The following is a 25,341-nucleotide window of genomic DNA, read 5'->3' on the forward strand; positions in this document are numbered from 1 at the left end:
TATTAATAAATATGGTTATTCATTTACAACTACAATGTGGAATAGAAGTACAAACTCAACAACGTTTTCTAAACATGTTTTAGTTTTATGAAAATATGATAACTATATGTATTGCTTGGTTGCGGCATAACATAGCTATCCATGCTAAAATGCACACTGCATTTTCGGCACCCCATGTAGCCAATGAAATTGTTGTCTTGTTGGCAGATGCAGGATAAACTATTCATCACATTTTTTAACTTTAGACCATATTGTCATCGCTCATATGTTTCACCTCCCAAAATACATGTAGACTAACGTTTTCATTGGTCAAAAGCTAGTCACGTGGTGAACCCAATATTTCTTTGGAGGATCAGGAGATTTTTCATGTCGGAGTACGCTAAAACTAAGTGGTTGATAAAAAAAATCCATTACTTAGTTTGTTGTCTCTCCGCAGAAATATATGAGGGTCAGTCTTATGAATGGGACGAAGCTTTAGCCAACAATAATTAAAACTCAAGTACCGGCAAAAAACATGAAAGGGGAAAATGTAATATTTCAAAACATATGTACTTAATATAATTGACAGAGCTAGGTAAATGATTAAAATGAGATTATTTTCCGAATTACACATTAATATATTACTTTGTCAAAAGCAACATCTGTATACAACAGTGAAAGGAGGTAATTACTGAATAACATGTTAGTAACTTGATTAATATCTTAAAGTAACAGTACCTGTACAACTATGAAAATAGGTCATTGTCGGAATTCTACACAAGTAATTGATCATTTCAAAAGCATCTACATTTGTACAACAATGAAACGAGGTCATTTTCAGAATCCTACATGAGTAAGTTATAAACCCCGGTACAAAAGTGAAACGAGGTCATTTTTGGAACCCTACATCGGTAAGTTATCATCTCAAATGCATCAATCCCTGTAAAACAGTGAAACGAGATTATTTTCTGAATCAAACAGTAAGAACGCAACAACAATTTTCTGCATTCCCTGTAAATACCAGTTTATATGTACTCAATTTCAAAACTAAACGACATCAAACTTCTTTATCCATATATATAGTGCATTTTATTTGATCTGGCGAGGCGGAGTTAATCTCTGACTTATGCAAATAATGGTAATCTAAAACAAAAACGATCAAAATAGGTAGAGCAAACAGATGACTAAAATTCAACGCTATATTGGTTACAATGTAAGGAAGATGACCGCTGAATAAGAAATCAGGTTGCCGATTATACTACACATCCTGCACAATAATGCAGTGGCCCGTCGCAAAGCCCCGTCCCGCCCCGCCCGCCCCGCCAGGCCGATTAAAACGCACTATATACTGCAATAAAAAAAGTCAATACAATAACAACCGTATATAATTTAAATGCAAAAAAATACCAAAAAAGTATAGTGCAAAAACTGGTTATACAATTCTTTTATTTATACCATGGATTTAATTTAATAATAGTGTAACATCAATTTACAAAATACCTGCTGCAAAAATTGTCGATGAATTAAAGAATGTAACAACAATATACATAAAAAAAATCCGAAGAAGTAGAGTGTTACAGCAATATACAAAATTGCCAAAGATGTAAAGATCGTAACAACAATATACAATATTGCAAAAGAAGTAAAGAGCGTAAAGATAATATACAAAATTGCCAAAGAAGTAAAGATCGTAACAACAATATACAAAATTGCAAAAGAAGTAAAGGGCATAACGATAATATACAAACTTGCCAAACGAGTAATGAGTGTAACATCTTTTTACACAATAACTGCAATAGAAATTATAAAAAAAGAGAGTAACAACTGTTTAAAAATTACTGCAATAAAACTTGTCGAAGAAGTAAAAAGCGTAAAGATTGTTTACACTCTTAGTATTATAAACTTTTTTAGAAGTAAAGTGTGTAACAAGCGTTTATACAATCTCAGTTGCAAAAGAAGGAAACAGTTTGCAACTTTTTACAGAATTACTGTAATACACTTTATTGTTATAAGTGCAATAAAATTGGTTGATATGTTATATAATGTTACAACTGTCTACACAATGACTGCAATAAATATTGCTAAAAAGCCAAAGACGTTCGCAGCTGAAGATACGAATGACGCCTGACTACTGACGTGACCGCTAACGTCAGATGAAAGTGCCGTCGTTGTCACCGTTGTGGCCGATATTAAGTCATCGACGATGAACTTTGGAATATCATTGTTTCCAACCCATTCATCGTTTGGTGTGGACCGGCAAGAAGTTGTTTTATAACACAGGTCAGCCTCAACTCGAACAACGCCCTAAATACAAGGAAAATGATTGAAAGATAATGTGAAGTGAATTTGTTTGAATTGTAGTTAATTCCACAGACACGGTTTATGATATATGAGCCGTGCCATGCGAAAACCAACATAGTGGCTTTGCGACCAGCATGGATCCAGACCAGCCTGCGCATCCGTGCAGTTTGGTCAGGATCCATGCTGTTCGCTAACAGTTTCTTTAATTCCAATAGGCTTTGAAAGCGAACAGAATGGATCCTGACCAGACTGCGCGTATGCGCAGGCTGGTCTGGATCCATGCTGGTCGCAAACCCACTATGTTGGTTTTCTCATGGCGCGGCTCATATAGCGGCTTCAAGCGGTTAATATGCTGGCATCTCTTTCCGTGCAACAACTTGTTATATAATTCAGTTGTTTACAAAAGCCTAACAACGTACGTAATCTAGTTACAGCATATAGTGAAAAACGTTTTTGATCACGGGCAACAATGTTCGCTGTATTCTTCATTAAAACCATGTTTGAATAAAAAAAATGAGCATTAAAATCTTTAGTCACAGATGTAAAATATTCAATAAGGCTCAATGAATGTTAAGAAACCTATTCTGAAGATCAAGTGCGGTTTCCAGATCAAATTGATTAATGTTACAATTATACTGGTCAGAATCAACCAATCTCTTAGCTTGGACAAATTACGTATGACCAAGTATGAGTTTTGAAAGAAAGTCTGCTATTGGTCACTATCAAAGTTTTGCTCCCTATAAACCAATTGGATGCTTGAATATTCTTGAAAATGGTCGTCAACCACTCAGCAGATGGAAATGATTATAAAAACATTACCTCATACAAGCTCAATGCACTTTCCTTGACAAACACATTTTTAGGCAATTCGAACTTGTAACTGGTCTTGAAATCTGTAAATAAAATCAAAATAATTTTAACCGTATCTGTGAACCAAAATACCACCAATGCGCATTCAACTTGTATGTATATGCTACGCAATGACGTGGTTCATTTGTCTCTAAATATAATGAAGGTATGAATTATCTTAAATATGTATCTAAATGAATTGAATATGCGGCTGTGCTTTTCTTTATTCTTCTAAACAGATAGGACGCTGCATTTTTCTATCGAATGAAGGCTAGTTCTTTCGGATCCCTGTGAGAACTTTCAAATTCTACTGGGCTTTCATCCGTTTAAGAAAAGAAGAGAGTATATTTTGGCATGCCTGGTATGTATAATGGCCGTATGGTCTTTCAAGAACTTTCACCAACCCGAAAAGTAAAAAGCATAGTTATAAAAAGAGTAAAAAGGACAATTAAACCGCCTACTTACCATTTATAATATCCAATATGTCTTGTTGAATTCCGGGTAAAAAGAAATGATTGACGGCGGCTAGAACTGATGGTGTCTGAAAATATATTGCTCCAAGAATTAATAAGACTTTAATACCACAACTTCAGCTTTTTAACCAACAACTGCAAATAATCTTCTCTCCCAACACACCCGCCCCCTACCCCTAAAATGAAAAGGAAAAAGGAAACAACACAAAAAACAGAAGCTAACTAGCCATAACATGGATATAGCAAAGTGCATGTCACTTGTAACAAAGGTGATAATCACTTTTTGTTTCTAGGGATGGAAAGTGCAATACTAAATCAAAGCGCTGACAGCACAGAAAGGTTGAAACCCGCAAACCACTCCGCTGTAACAGTTCAGGTCACTTTCATGAAACAGTATAACATTCAAACATACTAGAAATTCTGCTCTGACTAAACAGTTAATGATACCAATGAGAAATACAGTGATTGTTTCATTAAAAACACAAATATTCATAGAGAATATAGATAAAAGAAATATTAGAAATTCTAACACGACCCACTTTGTTTTTCCTATAAAACAAAGAAGGCTGAAAATTGTGTTATTAGTCAACAATTAATTTTTCTGACGTCATAATTATTACGTCATAGCATTAGACGACATAGCGGGGCGCTGGGAAAGAAATGAACACATATCAGGCACATATTTAATGGATATTTTCAAGGAAGTACATTATAATCCTCGATAACTTGTTAGAATAGAAATAATATATCTTAAACAGTGATTTGCTCATGAATAAAATCATTGTTTGTCGTGTAGATGCATATTAGTATAGGATGCGCCCTCGTGATATAATTCCTTCGCATCTAAACTCCAGACAATGATTTTATTCAATGACAAATCACTGTTTGGGATATATTACTTTTTAATTCAATTTAACAGTTAAAGGCACTGGCTTCCAGATCGTTCGACAACAACAACAAAAAAAAGATTCTTTTAGATATCTGGAAATAAATGCTATATTTTTTAAGAATGCTTTGAAACTTGGTTACTGACAGACTAGTAGTATATGTTACGGAAACAGATGAGAATAAGTTGTTTTTACTACTTTTTACTATGAAAATTGAGAAGCGTTTATAGCGCTTTACTCTGATATCAACGAAGATCTTTAACTGAATCCGTCCTTTGCACCTGTGGCGACATTGAGACTACTTTCGTGTAGTAAATATCAAACAATTCGTGAAAAGTTTTTCTCCAATACTCCATGTCTATTGTCAGTAAACAATCTTCTCAATGGAAACGACAGGCTTTCATCTCTAATCGTTGATGTTCAGCGTATCATTCTCGCAACAAAAAGTTTTAATATTTCGGAAAGTTTTAATACTTCCTGCTCTGTCAATTTGCACCCCGTGTGTATTTAATCGGTTCAAGCAACACTCCTTTTTATTTTACAAAATTTAATTGAAACAAATAGCATTGCAATTATGTTATACTATTCTTATTTGTCACATAAAAGCTAGTTATCACTAGCCATGATTCCTGACCATGTGGTATTTGATGAATTGTAATTATTTCCAACATGGAGAGGATTTTATATATTATAAGTTTTAAATTCATTAATTTCATGCAATTATTGTTGTATACCATGTATGTCAAGTTTGTTGAAATAAAGTTTAAACTAACGCTTTACTCGGAGTAAACTGTCTCGATTATAAATATCTATATTTAACACGCATTAAACACTAAAGCCTCAATAGCTGTGTTGGTAACGACAGCCGGAACACGTCTTTATTGCCTCGGCGGTCCGGGTTTGATTCCCGACGTGGTTTCTTGATTTGGCATTTTTAAAATAGTTTAGAAACAAAAACTCATATTCTGATGTTCATATTATGACAAAGAAACATATTTTTTAGCCAAAATCTGGAGGTCAATGCCTTTAACAGTTTGAAAGATATAAACGTTACTTTACGCTAAAATTCTATAGAAAATGCTATTTTTAAACTGCCAGTGTGTCATAGTTTCTCTTTCGATTTTCTAAAGTTATACACCATAAGAAAGCTTGTGATCTGAGCTTGTCAAAGATGTATAATTTGGTATATTTTATTTTATCATTTGCATTGGAATGATTGTTAAACCTGACCAGGAACTTTTACATAGAAATTATGTAGAGAGATAAGCGGTCGGTATACTCGTAATTAATCAATAAAAGTAGTGCGGAAATAGGACGGCGAATTAATCTGCGTTCAGTGAAAACTGTCATTATTGGATTTTTGCAGTATTCAGAATACGTTTATAATAGGTTTCAACCGCTTCGCGGTTTCAACCTGAAAACCAAAAGTTGCAAGTTTAGCCCAGTGCCTCTCATTAGTACGGTATCTCATTAGTCCGACTTTCCATTATACCTGTATCTCTTATACATACGGGGAGTTTTCTTTTTATTATGGAAACAATTCAATATGAATACGTATTCCAAAGTACCTACTTTGTGCCTGATGGTATGCTAAAGTATGTAATAGTTTCCTTATCTACTAGGAAAGTCTTTAAAGAAACTTTTACGATTAGATATATACCCCCATCCCCGAAACAGGATTGTAAATTTCTACTGTTTAAAAAAGATCAGTTATCATGCAAAATGTATACTTTTTATACAGTAACATGTTGAATAGATAAAATAGATCTTACCAGAACCTTTCCAATGTTTGATCTGTCAATAGTTACATGCCCCCTGCAATAAAGACATTCATATTGTGTACATGTTGGAAATATAATGTAATTCCACAGTTGATATCAATTTGATTTTTAGCAACTTGACACATAGCGCCAACCTCCGCGCAAGAACTTTGTAAAAGAAAAGAACAGTCATGAAACACTGTTAGAGCTATACTAGTCTTGATCAAACGTTGTTAAAAGCGTCAAATATTTTCAAAAGGATCAACTGATAGATTTGAATAATATTAAATGTAACTGTCTGTGAATAAAGACTGCAGTGAACTTGCTAGATGTATAACCTATAATTGCGTGGCTAAATAAATAGGGCTGTTAAATTTCTGTAAGTTATTCTTGTGTTGTTTTTTCCCCCAGAAAGTTATAAAACATTAAGTAGCAAAATAGTCACCAAATGATTTCGTATGGCCTTGGAGAAGAACAGTGAAACTTGCTCTACATGAGACCCCACTGCGAAGACTAAAATGTCTTTAAAATTAAAAAATGTCTTATTTCCCCCTTGCACTCGCCACAAATTACATGACCATTGAAATTCAAGTAGATCTATGTTTTTATTTAAGTTTCACCTTTCCATTTCATCACCCATGTTTACATTAAATCTTTGAAAATACTTTAAAAAATCAATAACTGAAAAACGACAAATTCATCTTGGTAAAAATATTAGTTTTGGCAGAATTATCGTGAAATCACTACGTAGGTGTTTGTACCAATGTAAATGAAGCAGAGGTTATTGATCTGGTTGTCTTAATAATAAAGTTCTTATCTTAGACTATCTGAAATCGAAATATCTGCCTTAGGAAAGGGTTTTCAGATCCTAACAGACTTAGATTAAGGTATTAAATGGGAACTATTATAAAAACATACCCTAAAGCTACCGATCTAGCTGACAGTTCACCTGCAGAAAACTTCAGTTCAAAAGCAACAACAAGTTCCTGTAAATTAATACATTAATATCATATATATTCAACGTGTTAAAAAGTCGTATTTTTCAATTTTTTATTTTGTTTTTGTAGGGTTCAAGGCCACACTAACATATTTTTTTATTATGCAACGACATTTTCCAGCTTTTGATAGCAAAGAGAGGCAAAATTGTGTACAAAAGCAAAGCTTCGATCGGACATCAATAAGGGGCAAGTAATTTGAAACCAGCGACATTCATCGCTCGGTCAGGGCGGTCCTATATGAGTTTAAATGCATACAAACTAGTGTTTGTATGATGTCTTTTTGACATGGTATATAGTAAAGTAAAATTCAATTCAGTAGAAGTTGTTGTACCAGGTCACAGCATGTATACAGTAAGCAAATGTGACAATAAAAATTCTGTTAAAAGATACATGACTCATACTTTTCACCTCAATGGCCGTCAGTTTAAAGATAATTCTTCAAAATGAGTTCAGGAAATGTAATCCAAAATGGGTTTCACTATATGTGATAAAAGTTTGAACATACTACATTTCATATAGAATATAATATGGACTGTAATTTAGTGTATGATATACAAACTTGACAATTGACGGATACTATGTTCTACTGGACCAGGTGTAATGTTGTGACAAATACCTGTGTCAAGTTAAAAAGAATTTTAGATACCAAAGTCTTGTCCGGTACAAAAAAATGTTAAGACAAGAACAGATGGATACTATCATTACAAAAAGGCAATGGCAAAAAAAAAAAAAAAAAAAAAAAAAAAAAGAAAAAAAAGAAGAAATCTTTGCCTACCACTTTAGCAGAAAATAACGGTAAACTTTCTTTAGAACTGTCAGCGCTGCAGTTTACTCGGCCTGTCAGCTCGCCCGTGATTTGACCATTCTGGATGTTCAAGTTAGCTGAGTGCACCTTCAGCTGCAAGCCTAATACTCTGTCTGGGTACTCTTTGGCGACCTTATTGACAGATATTATATATTTTTGTGCCTATTCAGTTACAGTTCACGCAAGTTTAGAAGAAATGTGTAAAACTTTAAATTCATACCTGAATATGTGACTTAAAAGGTAATGACAATTGTGAAAAAAAAACCCATCAACTAACTGTATAAATTGAGATTGATAGATTTATTTATTTAAAACAATTGGATTTGGAAAACGTAAAAATCAAAGAAATACGTAGGGAAGCTTAGGGTCACCGTAAATGAAGAATACCTGTTTTTGTTAGACATGTACTTTACCTGATGAACAATATTACCGATGCAGAAACCTTTCTTACATGAGAGGCGAAATTCGTCCCAACCATTTTGAACAACCTAGAAGATATAACAGAATATACTGTAACTTTTCATTTTTTACAAAATATGAGCCGCACCATGAGAAAACCAACATAGTGCGACCAGCATGCATCCAGACCATCCTGCTCATCCGCGCAATCTGGTCAGGTTCCATGCTGTTCGCTAACGGATTCTCTAATTGCAATAGGTTTTGAAAGCGAACAGCGTGGATACTGGCCAGACTGGTCTAGATCCATGCTGGTCGGAAACGTACTATATTGGTTTTCTCATGGCGCAGCTTATATAAATGACTCGTAGTCCTAGACGTTTTTTTCCGTTTAGCATTTTTTTTAGAAACTTAACAAAAGCCAAGTAGTGCTAATTAGCGGTATGTTTTATAAAAAAAAGAACAGTGTTACGTCCCAAAATATACCAAGCCAGCATTCTATATCGGCTCGATATAAAACCGACGTCGTTATCTATAACGGCTCGATATCGGTTTCAATTTCAGCTGCAAATAGGAATGATGACGGCCCGACGTCGGCAGACGGTATCGGGCCAACATCATAATGACATTGGTCCGATATTATCAAACGATATTTCGCCAACATCAAAATGATATCGGCCCGGTATTGCCAGATCATATCGTGGTCGCGAAATAGTGTGACACGCAGTGCTTTATCAAAGTTTTCTTAAAATATACACTTTATAAAGTCTCAGAGTAATTTTCTTGATAACTGATGTGTCTCGCATCATGTGTATAATGCTTATTTGATTTTATTGATATAATATTTTTCACAACTATATACTGCATGTTTTATAGAAAGCTTTCTGCATATTCTTAACACTATTAAAATTGTTCAGTTAGAATTTTAAACATATTTTCATTTTCAATTTTCTGTAAATATAAATATCTCTATGGCGGCATTTTACATAAAAACAAAAATGCATCTTAATTATTACCTCCCTTTATTACATATAAAATTTTGATAAATACCGTCTACAAATTTTGTTTGGTACCTAGTTTGATTAATTCTGGCATACATCATATTTGCTTAATAAATTAGCACATATAAACAATTAGATTACTTTTTCATTTTTATCAATAATATTTTGAAAAATATAGTTATATTAGAGAATCCAATATCGGCTCGATGTCAATCCGATGTACGAAATAGTTACACTGATTGATGTCGATCTACCGATTTCAATATTTTGTGACACTACAACGGCCCGACGTCGGCCCTACATCGGCACATTTTGCCGACATTCCGACATAATACCTATATCGGGCCGATATAGTCATGGTGGCTGGGTGTATGGCTGTATGGCAATATCAAATTGAGTTGCTACTATGTTGAGGCATAATAGAGCACAAATTATCGACGAATTTCAAGACTATGTTGCTGATGTGATGTGGAGAATAAGTCAGTACTAATGTGGAGAACATGTCAGTACTTGTTCCTAGTTTAATCTAAGTGCAGCAATACAGGTTTATTTGTCTGATTTAGTTGAACAGTCTGTTTTCAACAAGTCTTCATGTAATTCGTATCAATAGTGACTTGTTTTCCACACCAATACTGACTTGTTCTTAGCACCAGTACTGACTTGTTCTCCGCACCAATACTGACTTGTTCTCCCCATCATTACTGACTTGTTCTCCCCGCCATTACTACCTTGTTCTCAGCACCAATAGTGACTTGTTCTCCCTACCATTACTGACTTGTTCTCCCCACCATTACTGACTTGTTCTCCCCACCATTACTGACTTGTTCTCCGCACCAACACTGACTTGTTCTCCGCACAAACACTGACTTGTTCTCCGCACCAATACTGACTTGTTCTCCCCACCATTACTGATTTGTTCTCCCCACAATTACTGACTTGTTCTCCGCACCAATACTGACTTGTTCTCCGCACCAACACTTACTTGTTCTCCGCACCAACACTGACTTGTTCTCCGCACCAAAACTGACTTGTTCTCCCCACCATTACTGATTTGTTCTCCCCACAATTACTGACTTGTTCTCCGCACCAATACTGACTTGTTCTCCCCACCATTACTGACTTGTTCTCCGCACCAACACTGACTTGTTCTCCGCACCAACACTGACTTGTTCTCCGCACCAATACTGACTTGTTCTCCCCACCATTACTGATTCGTTCTTCTCACACTTACTGACTTGTTCTCCGCACCAATACTGACTTGTTCTCCCCACCATTACAGACTTGTTCTCCGCACCAACACTGACTTGTTCTCCCACCATTACTGACTTGTTCTTCGCACCAATACTGACTTGTTCTCCCCACCATTACTGCCTTGTTCTCCGCACCATTACTGTCTTGTTCTCCCCACCATTACTGACTTGTTCTCTGCACCAATACTGACTTGTTCTCCCCACCATTACTGCCTTGTTCTCCGCACCATTACAGTCTTGTTCTCCCCACCATTACTGACTTGTTCTCTGCACCACTACTGACTTGTTCTCCGCACCATTACTGCCTTGTTCTCCGCACCATTACTGACTTGTTCTCCGCACTAATGCTGACGTGTTCTCCCACCATTACTGACTTGTTCTCCGCACCAATACTGACTTGTTCTCCACACCAACACTGACTTGTTCTTTACACCAGCACTGGCTTGATCTACCAGCCAGTGTTCAGTTATTATTTGCACTAATACTGACTTGTCCTTCGCGCCATTACTGACTTGCCCTCCGAACCAGCACTAGCTTGTTCTCCGCAAGTAACAGACAGCGTCCAAAAATGAATCAAACATACAATCATACAATCTATCTTGCGACCTCTCCATTCGTAGCTATTTGCTCTACCTACTAAACTATTTTGGCGGATCATCTCAAGCACCAAACAAAAGTAATCACAAACTGACATTACCTGGCACGTATAGGCTCACAGTATCCGCACCGTGTTTCCTCGTTATCATATTCCCGTATACCCTCATTTCCGAAGTATCTGCTTATTATCCGCATTTAAAAAGTATATGAGCAGCGCCTTGTGAAAACCAGCATAGTGTGTTTGCGACCAGTATGGATTCAGACCAGCCTGCGCATCCCGCTAACAGTTTCTCTAATTGCAATAGGCTTTGAAAGCGAACAGCATGGATCTTGACCAGATTGCGCGGATGCGCAGGCTGGTCTGGATCCATGCTGGTCGAAAAGCCACTATGTTGGTTTTCTCATAGCGCGGCTCATATTATTATATTTCCGAGGTTCATGTGAACCTTCTATTGCGGCCACCTGTATTAGGTGGTCATTTGCCTAAAGCTTTCATGTTTTGACTAAATTTACCCACGTTGTAGTTTCTTATTAGTGAAGGGTAAATTTGATATTTTTCTCTGTGAAAATACAAGATATATTTCACTCCAATATCTCGATACTTCGCTGAATAAATATAATAAACATAAATATTAGCTCCATTGCTACTTACCCTTTGGTAATTAAAACTTGCACCGAGATGGCCACTCTTAACATATGCTCGTAAAAGGTTGTTAAAAACATCTTCCTTGAGATCAAAAGCAATAGAATGTAATGGACGTGTAGATGGGAATACAGCCGTATCAGCTGAGTAGAATGCAAGTCCATTCCAGCGCACGGCTGCCTTGAATTTACAAATAAATCACATAATTTTACATAACAAGACTGAATTTTCTGTGTGGCCTTAATTTGAAATTTTATGCCATGTTATGTTTGTAGTTCTCATTAGAACAATTAAAGAGTGGCTCTCTTGAGTAAAAACACAAACTTTGTTATTTTCTAGAATGAGTGTACTTTAGTGTAATATGAATTATAGTCTTTTATTTGCTGAAACTAACACATCTGCATAGAAATGAATGTGTTTTTTAGGGACTGAAGCAGGCCGCCTATATGAAAAAAGAGGTCTGTATGTCGTTCCCTGCTCAGGGCTGAGAAGGCAAATTAGGTACAAAGTGGCTTCTCATCCAAAATACTTTGAACATTGTAAGTCTAAACTTATCAGCTATCCGGAAAATAAAGTTTTTTTTTAAGGACACTAGCAGGAGTAGTGGGGCGACCTGCTTTTACATGAGTTTTCTCCACATTTCTGAAGAATAAATATAATGTGTAGCATACTAAAATGAAGGTGAAAGATTGAACTATACCGTGGTAAATTTTAATAACATTTTATGCATCATGATTCTATAAAGACAAGAAAATATGTAAAAGTCAATTGTTATCTTCAAACAGATTCTCTCAACATTACTTCAAAGGAGGCAAACTTTTGTGTGCATTATGAAAGGCTAATAAGCAACCAAAGTCTTTCACAAATTTTCCCCAAACTCCAGAAACAAGTTACAGACAAACAAATTATTTTTGGATATCTGTTTCCTTTCCCAATGAATTAAAAACGACATAATTCAAGAATGGTTCATTTATAAAAAATCTACAAAACACCTTTATAGAACACCTTTTATAAGAACAGTCTGCGAATTTTATGTAATTTCCTTCGTAAATAAAGGAGTTGAATCACATCAAACACTTCACTAAGTTGTGAATTTCTATTTTGAGAAAAAGTAGAAAATGTATTATATGAAATAAATCATTAAGCCCCACCTTCATCAAAACATGAACTTCCCTAATTTTTCTGCCAGCAAACCAGACTACTTCATTATACAAATCCGTGTATTAATTGGTTGACAGTTTATTCATTATACACTTTTATTCATTGATATTTACGCCTCTAGATCAAGACAGCCAGTCAGAATCCGTTACATTTACCTGGTGAAAATCAACCATTTAATTCGGGGGTTACATCAAGGCAATTAAACTCACATTAACGCTCCCTACAGAGCCTTGTATGACCCTAGTATCCTTAAACTAAACAGAAAACTCATTTGTTTCTAATAAGAAGGTGCTATTGTAAACACAATCAAAGGGTTACCGTGTATTCTAAAAGTCAACAAATAAAGGTCCTATATTTGAACCTTTAAATTTGCCATGTGATAGAAAAAGGTCACATGGGTTGAATTCAACTGGAAAAAAGTACAAAATAGTCATTCTACCCTTGCTAGTGTTCTTAATCTTTGTATTAGTTTACCTTATGGTACGTAAAAATGGTATTACTGTTGACCGTGACTTGAGTTAAGGAGTTGTCAAGCGCCAACGGAATGCCTATGATCTCAATCGGAAACGAGGCTGAAAGAAAAATCATTTCTAACGTAAATATCTTTTACCTACTTCCTCTTATCTGTAATAACAATGTCACTAAATATCCTTCATCTTGTTCATACGATATGGCTTTAAAAGTTACTTTGTGAAGATTGCTTTTCCGGCTATAATTTTAAAATAGTTCATAGTGTATCCGTTTAAAATAGTTCATAGTGTATCCGTTTAAAATAGTTCATAGTGTATCCGTTTCAGAGATATGGATGCTTTTACATATAAAGGTTGAATTTCCTTACTGTTGTCAGAGACAAAATATTTTGCCAGTACATTTTGCTTCGCATATACCAGACAATGTCCCAAGGGAGACACGTATAATACTAGTAGTGTTTCAGATCAATTATTCCAGAAAATTACAAATCTAAATAGGTAGCATTAGTCTATTGCTTCCTTCTGTCTGAAAAAAAGATTCAAGTAAGTTAATAAACTTAATATATCTATATTGTCCGTAAATAAGATTTATTAAAAATCACCAAGGTGGTTGCAAGATTGGCGATGCGTCAATGCTGACCCGTGAGACACCATTTGTGTTGCACGTGTTCAACGAAAGCATAAGTCTTTAACTAGTAAGTTTTACAACCGATAGAACTTACTTTTAATGTTCCTTATGTTCGCGGTTATATCGTTCATCCCTTTCCTCACAAAGTCACATATCTAATGGATGAAAAATGTAATTACTGAACACGTTAAAGCCACATGCATGTCAGAAAATATGGGTCGACAAGTAAAATGGAGCCAGCTGAAAAAGTTTAACAAAGATATTTGACAAATATATTAATTTCTGTTCCAGAATATATACTTTGATATTTATGTGGGTATTAATGCCTTAGTAAATCAAACAGCCCTTTCCAGGTAAACTGAAAACAATAACTTAAAGCCGGCTTCAAATAAAAATTCTGTTTTATGCACTTATTCAACTTTGCAGCACATACAAGTATGTTCTTATACCATTTATAAATGATATGGGACAGTTCTCAGTAGTAGGCTATTTCGGCCATTTTTATCTATGAAGAAGACGTTTAAATCGTTTTCATCGTAAAAGGTGCTACCCCGGTATTCACGTACTTCCGGGTCGTTGTATCCTGGGAAGTAGTTAGTCTTCATTTTGAAGCCATCCCTATTTCGACTGGTTACATATCAAATGTATATGTGACGTCGTCTTTGAAAACCGGTCCAGATGCGGCATGACGTAATATCGAGAAACGATGTTTAAAGTTGCGCCAAGTTTACGCGCGCAGCTTTTTTACACATGTTTTAATTAGCAAAGGTTTGACCGTTAAAGTACGACTGCTTGTTACATGATTGATGACAGCCTACTACAGACAGAATATTTAGACATCAGACCTGTAAAAAAATAGTGGTATTACGCCTGAGGCAAAATATTTCGTTGAAAATCAGTTGTTTCCCCTTCGCTATGTTTCCGGTTTCGGATTTCAACAGTAAAACGGGGAAGCATGTGAAGTTTACTTTTGTTTAACTACCTTTTGTTCAACGATGAAGGGATCTGAGACTTGTAATACTGTTTACTGATTTGGTAAGTACCGTTTAAAAACAGCTGTTAATGAAGTTCTCTAATATATTTGAAACTTTCACTGAAATAAGTCGTTTTTTTTTTTACCCGGAAGTGAATCCAAAACATACCGAGGGAAATTTATGAAATTTATCTTGTGGCCACTAAACACAGATGATTTCACTATGCCTGTGTATTTAATATAAAATGGCCAGTTGGGTTATCACAAAGATTATAGAAGGCAGGCAGCTTCTTACTCGAGGTGACCAGGATTCATCAAATTAGTTCATTGTCCATTGTAAGCATTATTATGGAAAATACAATATACATGTAGCAATGATAATTAATAAATTTGATGCAGACTTATAGATGCCTGCCTGTGTCACATCATTTCTCGAAAAGTCCCCTCTCAAGTAGTAGCCAAGGTATTTTAAACGGAAATATGCAGATGTCCGGTAACCGGACGCCTACTCTGCATTCTAGCTGTCCGGCAACATTACGACTAGCCTCTCCGCGAATGTTTTTCTAGCTGTTCGGCGATCTTTTTATATATGAATACTGTAAGGAAATAAATTTATTGTATCATTTTTTGGCATAGGTTTGAATATTCACCTGCAAGGCGTATACAATATTTTAAAATTGATTACCGGACACCTAGGAAACCCCTATAGGATAGAAATTTGGATAAGCTAGGCGTCCTGTTACCGGTTGGCTAGAACACCGGCTAGGTTTCTGGTTACCGGATGTCTAGACACTTCCATTTATAAAATGGTAACTGTTTTTGCTGTGGGTCTCATAAGTCATGTTATTTCTGTCTGGTGACTACTCTCTTTTTCTATTATTGTTGATTCAGAATGTTTTGTAACAGGATGATTTTTTTTTTTGGATAGTGGGAATTTATGCCATATAATGAAAATCTTTTTAATTATGAAATTTTTGAGCCTTGCTGTATGTAAAACAATTTATGATCCTGTAAAAAATAGATTCATAGTATAATAACTTTAATAGTATATTATATCACTACTGTGTAAATTTTGTGTCATTTCTGGTGTCTTTAACAGTTGTTTTGTCTGTTTTCTGCAGGGGCACATTTCCGTGCGGAAGGATTGCATAGGTACTCGACGGCCTTGACAGACGCGTATGAAAATTTTTACAGTGATTGTAAACATTGAAATGCAGCAGAAAAGTTCATTGCTGACGACAGGTGTTTTTCCAGCCGTGAATGACTTTAATAGCGCTGAACTTTAGTAAAGTATATACAGAGCTGCTATTGCTATTATTTTGTTGAGAAATCCACAGTTTTTGTCAAAAAATGCTTGTTTTACTATACAGCAAAAAAGGAGAAATGATACCGGGCCGACACCATAAACGGCTGAATTAGTAGGCGGAGAATGTCAACCGTTGACGTGTTATAATCACGAATTATACATTATAATTGCTACATTCTCCCCTCACATTTTTCATAGTTGTATTTTAATCATTTTTTTTGACTTGTATAAATGTATTTTTGCTGATTTTCCAAATATCCCCACATCAGGTAAATGTCTAAATATATTTGCGATATAAAAGAATATTCAAATACAATTAACCAAAACAAAAACATACGGCGTTTTCCAGCAAGGTTTTGATGTCGTGGTTAAAAACGTTCGAGATTACATCAAAAAGTCCGTCTAATAAACTACCAGAAAAATGAATGTTGAAGCTGCCGACACGTGCTGAACATCTACTTAGTCTGACTCCGAGCTGACCAGAGTTTGCCGCTGAAAAGGCAAAAAAGTATTATTTTAGGAGATGTATTTTTAGGCTGAACGTACTTTAATTGTTTTGAAAGTATTTTTGGTATATAAATTATCTTGTTACAACCATAAAAGAAAAATAGAAAAATACTTGCATATTCAAATTTTAAGAGAAAACAAGTTAGAACAAGTTACACGTGGAATGCTGAGTTACATTTTTTACTTAAAAGTTATTGTACAGTTTAACAAAATTTTGTTTAGAAGTAAAGTGTTTGTTTTCATTTCATACCTTGTAAATTTATTAAATCTTTTTGTCTTGTATTTGTCAAACTTGACTACAGTTCCTCAGAAATGAAAATTTTGACAGTATATAAAGACGCAATGAAATAAGAACATATTAAAACTAGATCTTGCAATTCATTATATAATAATGTGTTACACTTTAATGAAAATAAACTGATATAATACATAAAGTCACTATGATGCTGAGCGATGTACGTCCCGCCCTTGCTTCAACAGAACCATCTTCCGAGAGAAAGCTGTGAAGAGAGAAAAGCACATTTATCTTTTTTGTAGCTATCAAATTATCATTATAATTAAAGACCCAGTTCAACAGGCAACTTGGTATTGAGTGTTTCTGGCTGCCCATTCAGTTGCAGGGAGTTTTTAATTGTTTCCTAATAATCAATGTCATATTCAGTTGTTAACCTGGTTTAACCGGCAATCTGCTTTAACTGGCATGAAAAATCGGTCTGGACGCGTGTCGAATAAGACAGGTTTTACTGTTAAAATGCAATTTTCATCAAATGTATGAAAACTGAAGTAATTTGAATGCCATTTGTTTTTTCTCCTGACATAGTTCTACTCTGCGATATTATATATACTCGAACACTGAATGATAGATATAATATGCATTAGAATGAAGGATATCAAATATTCAAATGTTAAACGATGTCTCTTTACTCCAGAAAAAGCTGGCAGGGTAAATAGAAAACATACCTGAAAAAACCTCTCAACCCTGCCCACCAATCTGCTTTCACCGTTATAGAGCTAATATCACACGTCCATCTGATTTGGCCGTTACTTAGTAAGCGGATACTTGGCGTCATTGTTCCCAGGTACTTGACATGAATGCTTATAAGTTAAAAAAATATAAGTAAGTAACTCTTGAATTTACAATAATAATAAAATTGACAGACAGGAAATAAACATAAAAGCAAATACGACGTAAATAAATGTTGCTTTATGATTTTATGTCAGTTTTTAGTTACTTAAATAAAGAAGAAAGTCAGCCGTTGTAAATTCTACGATATACAACGGCCGACGTAGGGACCAGTAGTAGAACATTATGACGTCAATAATGACCTCAAATTGCTGCATGGCGCTCGGTTCATTAGTGCATGGATGAACTAAGTTCATCAATAGTTTTTCATGGTATTTGATTTTCAATGTGCAAAAAAAAGACGCCTTCTTGTGTTTTAATGTCTGGTTTACCACGGTATGTCGTTCAGATGCTTGGATAATTAACAAATTCCTATACATTTGCACACTGAACCATAGTAAATCCATGCAGATGCCTTGCTTATTTCATAATTAAATATATTACATTCTTTTGCTTGCGTCAATGAACGTATATATTCTTCAAAATTGTAACTTTCAAAATTACAGTGCTTGACTAAATGCTTACGAACTGCTGATAAAAAATAAATGTAGTATTTTACTCTGAGAGTCTCCAAGACAAGTCTCCAGAACCGCTGAGATCGTCAAATCTTTTACCATTTAAGTCGCGCTGCACTGCATTTATTTCGGCTTTGTTAACTGAAAAAATTGATTGATGTAATTAAGCAAATTATTGTCCGGTCTCCAACTACAGCATTTTACTAACTAACTTTGTGCTCAGTCTATAATTGGCCAATGCGCAGGGCTGTACCCATAGGCCAGTTTTCAAACAAGGTGTTTCAAACAAGACTCAGGCTTGTCACCAAATCTGGAGCTTTTTAAAATTTCTTTTCATGAAAATTTGACGGCGAACAAGCGAACTAGAGTTCGAATCTGTATTACTGGATTCCAGAACTAACCCTCTCCTTGCAAATAACTGAAAATATTCAACACTTAATTAATGGAGTGTGTAGAATATCAGGAGTACTGTCCTCTTTTAAACTAGGGAGTTCTGGGAAGTACGGTATAACGTTAGGACCATCGCCTCATCCCTGATAATGGCAATGTGCGAAATCACGTGATATACAAGATCATGATTGCAAAGAGTGAGACCAAGAAGAGGAAACAGCGAAATAATTTCGCGCTTTGCCACAGTAATTCTGCGCATTGCAATCATTGTTTTGCACTTCCCTATCGTGATTTCACGCTTTTAAAACGTACAGCCAGTTTCGAAAAGGAGTTGAAGGCCCTAACGGAACACTGTAGTACGGTTAGAAAATTTACATTTTACTTGCACGAAGAGAGAACCTTAGGTAATGTTTAACGTAAACTCTTAACACCAAAGTAATGATCTCACAATACAACAATTCTTTCTTTAGCAACATAAAACGGAACAGAAAAAGTAATGCAAGTGGTCTCTTAATAGACGTTGTCCTTCGAGCAAGTTGGATTTATTTAGCAATGTTCCCAGTAAATTTCCTAATTGCATGTCGATGTGAAATAGAAAACCTAACTATTTCCTTACAGATAAACGGAAAATAGAGCCGCTATAGAAACAAAATACGTTACAAAAAAAAAACAACTCTAGATCCGCGACAGGTTCAACCTTGCACATTTATGGTAAAATTTACATCTATTCTGGCTGTTTAATTTGTTTAAGAAACATATACCAGTACATACTGTTGAAAGTTCGTATGCTAGTTCATTTAACTGCTACGGGTTAATGAACCATGTTTAGCTTCCTATGTGCACGGAAAAAATATGAGGCACTTATAGGGTATATATAATAACCTTTAACATATCACAAAATTATATGTGATTTTCTTTATTGCTTTAAATATTAACTAACCCATATTTGAAATTGTTTCTGTGTATGTGATACGCATACCAGCTGCCGCCTCCAGCTGTCCGTTTTGGGCGTAAAGGTAGACAACTACAACCAGATTGTACACAAAGTGCATGAACAACATTGTTCACCCTGAAAGCAGACGAGAATGTAACAATATATGAGTAAATCGTGACCGCTGTTTTTCGTTGAAAAACCTTTTAAACTTTATATTATAGTAAATCTGGTCATAAATTTTTGTCTTTTATTTATGTTCCGTTTCAAGGTAAAGAATTCTTACAAGGGCCAAGTCGTATAATCAGTTCGTCAGTTGGAACAGTAATTTGTCTAACGTTTGGCAACAACTTACGACTATCTTGAATAAAAACCCCTCCCTCCCGCCAAAAAAACAAAAGAAAAGAAAACAAAAAACAAAAACAAAAACAAAAAAAAAAAAAAAAAAAAAAAAAACAAAAACAATAATAATAATAATAATAATAATAATAATAATAATAATAATGATAATAATAAATAAATACATAATACAAAAACAAAAACAACGTTCAGTGAAATGCAAGAGCCTTGTATGTGACAAGACGCATGTAAGCAAGCACTTCTACCTCGAAAATGCTTTCAGTTTTCATGCTTCAGAGAGGAATTATATTAGATCTATTTTATTCTGATACAAACACTGCCGCATAACGCACTCACTAAATAAAGTTCCAAAAGCTTTACACATTCATGAAACACCAGAAAAAATATTTATGCTTGTAATTCCAAATAAACATATTTCGGGACTGAAGTTTCAGTTTTTGTTTTGTTTTGCTCTCGGCAAGAAATTTTCGAAAACAACTCAATCTTATTTTAAATCGAATCCAGGCTTATCGAATCTGAAATTATCTTACTTAGAAAATGAACGCTCACACTTATATTTTTCGCTTAGAAATAAAAAAGTTACCGCCCCATTTCGAAATTTATTGCTGACCGAAACGCTGATTATACGAGTATGAATACACAAGTGATAAACAATGCGTTCGGAAGACTTTGAACATATCCGCTTAAACAAAGAAATTACTTAAATTGATAAATTGTGGAGTTATAAAAGCGTTACACGTACATAGAGTTTCAAATTTCTAAACTGAAAAAAAAATCATCTAATGGCGCGTCCTAACTTCTTACCACAATCACACTGGATAACCTGCTATCCTGTTGGACAAAACAAAACAAAAATCCGCTGGAAAAATAACCCCACTGTAAATGGAAATGTAGACTTTTTTATTTATTTCTATTGATACGAAGTCAATCCTTGCAATTCAATTTTGCATTATTTTAAGGAATGGACCTGGCTTAACATTTCAATTTTGCAACTTCTGGTCTGAAAACGATCGCTATAGTAAAAGAAGTTTTTACGAAATGTTCTTCGTTCATGAAATTATGTGAAAAGCTGAAAACTTTTATCATTTGGTTTTACAGATTATCTTCTATGTGAAATTTCCGGGTTCTACGTTCTTTCTGCAAAACAAAATTAGCTGTTAAGCATGTACATGTATTGAGGAAAATAGGACCGTTTGTCTTGTTTAATTTCATGCCTATACCTTACAGCATATTTATTTTTGTTGATACAGACCGGTCATATAGCGCATATAGCCTGTAGACCGGCGACTTATATAAGGTCATGAACATAATCACAATCAATAACAGACAGTGGCGCTAAATACCAGAAATAATGTTCCAGAATTAGAAATAAGTTTAAGAAATATTAAATTTTATATCAGGTAGTGGACTGCAATAATATTTCGGGATATTCCGTATGCCACTCGATTCGGCAATTTCCGGATTAAATACAAAGCCTTGTGCGCGTTGACCTACGTTTACGACCGAAGAGTGCCGAATGGGGTTAATACCCCAGTCACACATACAGCGCAGACAGCTACGTCTAGCCAGGGACAGAAACGTAGTAATCCGTATCGGTCCGTACCTGAGCCGCACCTCAAAGTAGTAATCCGTATCAATCCGTACCAACACTTGGCAAAAACGTATTCAAGACTTATCCCAAACTTGCAAGTTTCTCCAACTTTTGAACATGCACAAAAAATTGAGCGATCAGTAGCCATTTGAGCGTGACTTTAGTCCAACATGTTTGAAACTTATTCATGCCTAGTAAAACGTACTAAAACGTAGCTATTCGTACTGAAACGTACCCTGCCGTATTGATCCTTTGATTGAACGTAGTTATCCAAGGCTACCCGTACTTAAGCGTAGTTCAACGCAGACCCGTCCACGCGCTGGGCAAGTTGCCAGGCGCAGTAAAACGTAGTTCAACGTAGTACTTACGTATTCGCGTCCAGTATTTTTTTGTTCCCCGTTTCTCACAATTTTTCCCGTACTAAGACGTACTGCTCCGTGTCCGTCCCACAGACCAATCCCATCCGCACCGTACCTCAACGCACTGACATATCCTTATTTGTGACAGTAACTTTATAGAAAACGTAATCACAAAAAGTTGTCGAGTATTATTAGGGTACGAAACTTGAAACAGGATTGATATGGAACAACTCATAGAAACACATTTACTTGCTCTAAAATAATTTCTATGTAGATTTATTAAGCGGAAAAGAGACTAGGAGAGCGTTTATTATTTCTGTTAAATTCTTGTACGTCTCGGTCAAACTCGTTAGTATATATTATACTTTCAGGTATATAACTTCCTATAAACTTCCTTCTTACGTATTTTGATTATAATTTTCTATCAACTGAACAATATAAACACACATTCAAGAGTTTTTATCCGGAAAGGAAATGCATTTTATTGTTAACAGATGAACCCAATCAAACTTAAAACACCGGAAAAGAAAACACTCCAACCGCGGTTCAGTAATAATTTTTCCAGTATTGTGTATTCGAAAGAAAAAGTCCTTATTAAGACGAAAAATAAAAGTGCTGTTTGAACAGCAAATGTTCTGCAGTATTATAAAAAGTACTTTTCTCTTGGGCAAGGTTGTGTAAAAGGAAAAAAGTCCCGTACGGATTCTTCTGAAAACAAAATCCATAACTATTAAAATGTTTTTGGTCTCCGGGCTTTCTATACTTAAATCTCAACCAATACATTTGCACTTTCATATATTTCATATTAAGTTGCTTTCGATTATTTTATATTGTTTACTTAAAAAAAACCCCAAAAAACCCCCAAAAAAACAACAAAGAACAAAAAAAAAAATGCAACGGTTAGACGGTCGCGTCACATCGCACGATTCTGACAAAAGATGTCCGGCTAAATATAATTGTTTATGGAAAAATATTTTTTCAATTATAATTTTGAAGCTATAGGTGGCTGAAACTCTGAAGGATAAACCCAGGCGCATATCAACAATGAAATAGTGTAAAAAATGACGATGTTATAATACGATTTAAACTATAACATTTAACATAAAGAATTAAAAAGATAGTTTCCATAAATAAAAAAAAGCTCACCGTACTGGAGTTTACTCCTTAATACGTAAAGCTGAAAATGAACACGTACACGGAAGAAAACGGTAGATTTAGAAATGTTAGTGATGCAGTCAACATTAACAACATCATACAAGTGGCCCATCACGAAGTTTAAAAAATAAATTGACCATACCACTTGAATACAATTTTACATTTACCATAATGAATATAAAATGCGCCATGATTTGATAATGGAAATGTAAAGACAAAAGCAGGTTATGAATTGGACAAAAATAAAGTTTCGTCATTGCAATTCTTAACAAATTCAAAGACAAATATATGTTATTAATCGTACAAAAGAAGTATCGTGGCAATTTTAAACTTATGTATAGACAGAAATATGTCATAAGTCGATGTCATGAATCGCACAAAAAAGAACATAATCTCAATTTAATTGGATCATATTAAAAGAGAGAATTAATTTTGGTAAAAATCGGTACATTCTGAAGCACGGAAGAAATAATGATATGGCTGCAATAAAGACCTTTCTTTTCTATCTTTTCTATCCTAGCTTTTCTCTCAAAATTTGAAAGTAAGTTAAAATTAGCTATGTCTACATCAATTGATAACTGTTGAATGTTGTCCAAACTCTCTCTCTCTCTCCCCCCCCCCCCCCCCAAAAAAAAAAAAAAAAAAAATTAGCTCAAGACACACTTCTGACATAGGACATATTTCTAACGTATCGGTGTAGGTAGGAGGCTCTTTTAAAAACCACAAATCTAAGAGAAGGATATCAGAATGCAGGTATCCACATGTTCGACTGCATGATATATGTCACATTAGACGTATTCTAACCAGTTCCTTGTGAATCATACGGTTAGCTAACCTTTAGACAATTTGAATTACAGTCCTTTACCCCATAACAGACAAGCATCAACATGCTCCGTGTCAAGACTCTTAGCCCCGTAACTGAAGGATTTATATAAGCTCCCCCACCCCCTCCACCTCTCCAGTTTATGTGTCACACCTACAAGGATAAGGCTGGACCTGATGCCAGTTGGTTGCAACGTACATATATTTGGAATCATACATCAAAAAGTACACCCGCCTCGACATCCTATAATACTGGTTCAAAATCACCCAAGTTGTTTAGACAGAGATGGCATTTTAAACTTCTGTTCTATACTATCCCATGATTGTGGAGAAATCTGAATATTACCAGCACTCTTGGTAGAAATTTACTCCAAGGAATTTTTGTTAGCTTATTTCTAATCCGTTAAAACGATTTTAAGAAAGTTGTAAGAATAGTGTGTGGAAATCTATTTTTATAGCTCAGTCAGCCATGTTTTGACGATTCAACATAAGTGGAACAGTCTTATTAAAGGGTCACCCAAGGAGCATTTGTATGAAACTACTCCAAAATTGTTGTTTCTAACAAGAAAACTTTTTAAAGTTTCCACTAAATACATATATGGAAATATGGCTTCGTCCCTTAGCTGTCATGGTGTTTTGACAAAAAAAGAATAACTTGAAATTACTTTGGTTGGTCTTGGTAGAGGATCAACAAATATTTGAATGAAATTATTTTAATATTGGAAGAGCGGTTTAAGAGGAGAGGTCGTTTGAATGTTATTCTATTTCATCATGGATTTTTAATGTTGTGTGAACCTTTTTTCCTATTTTTAGCTCTGGTGGCCGTTATGTGCAACCAAGATGAACCATTTGAAAATTTGGAAGATGACTGTCTATCATACTTCTTGGCCAAGTTACATCAACTCCATTAAAAGTCAAAAACCTCCCGTGTTATCTACAAATGACTGACTGAGCAAAGCCTTACAAATCTAATTATAATAAAAAACCAAATTGAATAATATTATATATTATAATTGTAATTATATGGATCCGTATTACATATCGTCTATATAATTTCTGATTGTTCGTTACATGTACTTTGACACATATATGTAGTGGACAGGAACGTTTC

At 34.9% G+C, this 25,341-nt stretch overlaps 1 protein-coding gene across 3 annotated transcripts; it reads right to left on the minus strand.

The window, feature by feature from the left end:
* LOC123537805 (uncharacterized) lies at nucleotides 1-23,533 on the minus strand. 3 transcript variants are annotated; one of them, XM_045321638.2, is made up of 16 exons: nucleotides 23,400-23,533; nucleotides 19,953-20,081; nucleotides 18,667-18,763; nucleotides 17,945-18,079; nucleotides 17,414-17,484; nucleotides 16,815-16,969; nucleotides 14,293-14,353; nucleotides 13,575-13,672; nucleotides 11,949-12,119; nucleotides 8,466-8,540; nucleotides 8,023-8,184; nucleotides 7,168-7,235; nucleotides 6,262-6,304; nucleotides 3,595-3,670; nucleotides 3,100-3,173; nucleotides 1-2,283 (listed from the first exon to the last, which is right to left on the minus strand). In XM_045321638.2, the coding sequence occupies exons 2-16, from the start codon at nucleotides 20,071-20,073 to the stop codon at nucleotides 2,035-2,037; spliced, it is 1,656 nt and encodes a 551-aa protein (XP_045177573.2). In that variant the 5' UTR covers nucleotides 20,074-20,081; nucleotides 23,400-23,533; the 3' UTR covers nucleotides 1-2,034. The 3 variants fall into 3 exon arrangements, with proteins under 3 accessions (XP_045177573.2, XP_045177574.2, XP_045177575.2); XM_045321639.2 differs by lacking the exon at nucleotides 23,400-23,533 and adding an exon at nucleotides 22,263-22,694; XM_045321640.2 differs by lacking the exon at nucleotides 11,949-12,119.
* Between the last annotated feature and the right edge of the window lie 1,808 nt (nucleotides 23,534-25,341).

This window comes from Mercenaria mercenaria, chromosome 18, assembly GCF_021730395.1.
Source record: "Mercenaria mercenaria strain notata chromosome 18, MADL_Memer_1, whole genome shotgun sequence".
In the NCBI taxonomy this organism is placed as follows: domain Eukaryota; kingdom Metazoa; phylum Mollusca; class Bivalvia; order Venerida; family Veneridae; genus Mercenaria; species Mercenaria mercenaria.

What these genes read in the sequence shown, in the direction of transcription:
- LOC123537805 (XM_045321638.2), bottom strand. Translation starts at nt 20,073, where the DNA reads ATGTTGTTCATGCACTTTGTGTACAATCTGGTTGTAGTTGTCTACCTT. An exon ending in CGTTATTTTCTGCTAAAGTG is followed by an intron (nt 7,236 to 8,022) that starts GTAGGCAAAGAT and finishes ATTAATTTACAG; the next exon opens with GAACTTGTTGTTGCTTTTGA. An exon ending in GCTAGATCGGTAGCTTTAGG is followed by an intron (nt 6,305 to 7,167) that starts GTATGTTTTTAT and finishes TCTTTATTGCAG; the next exon opens with GGGGCATGTAACTATTGACA.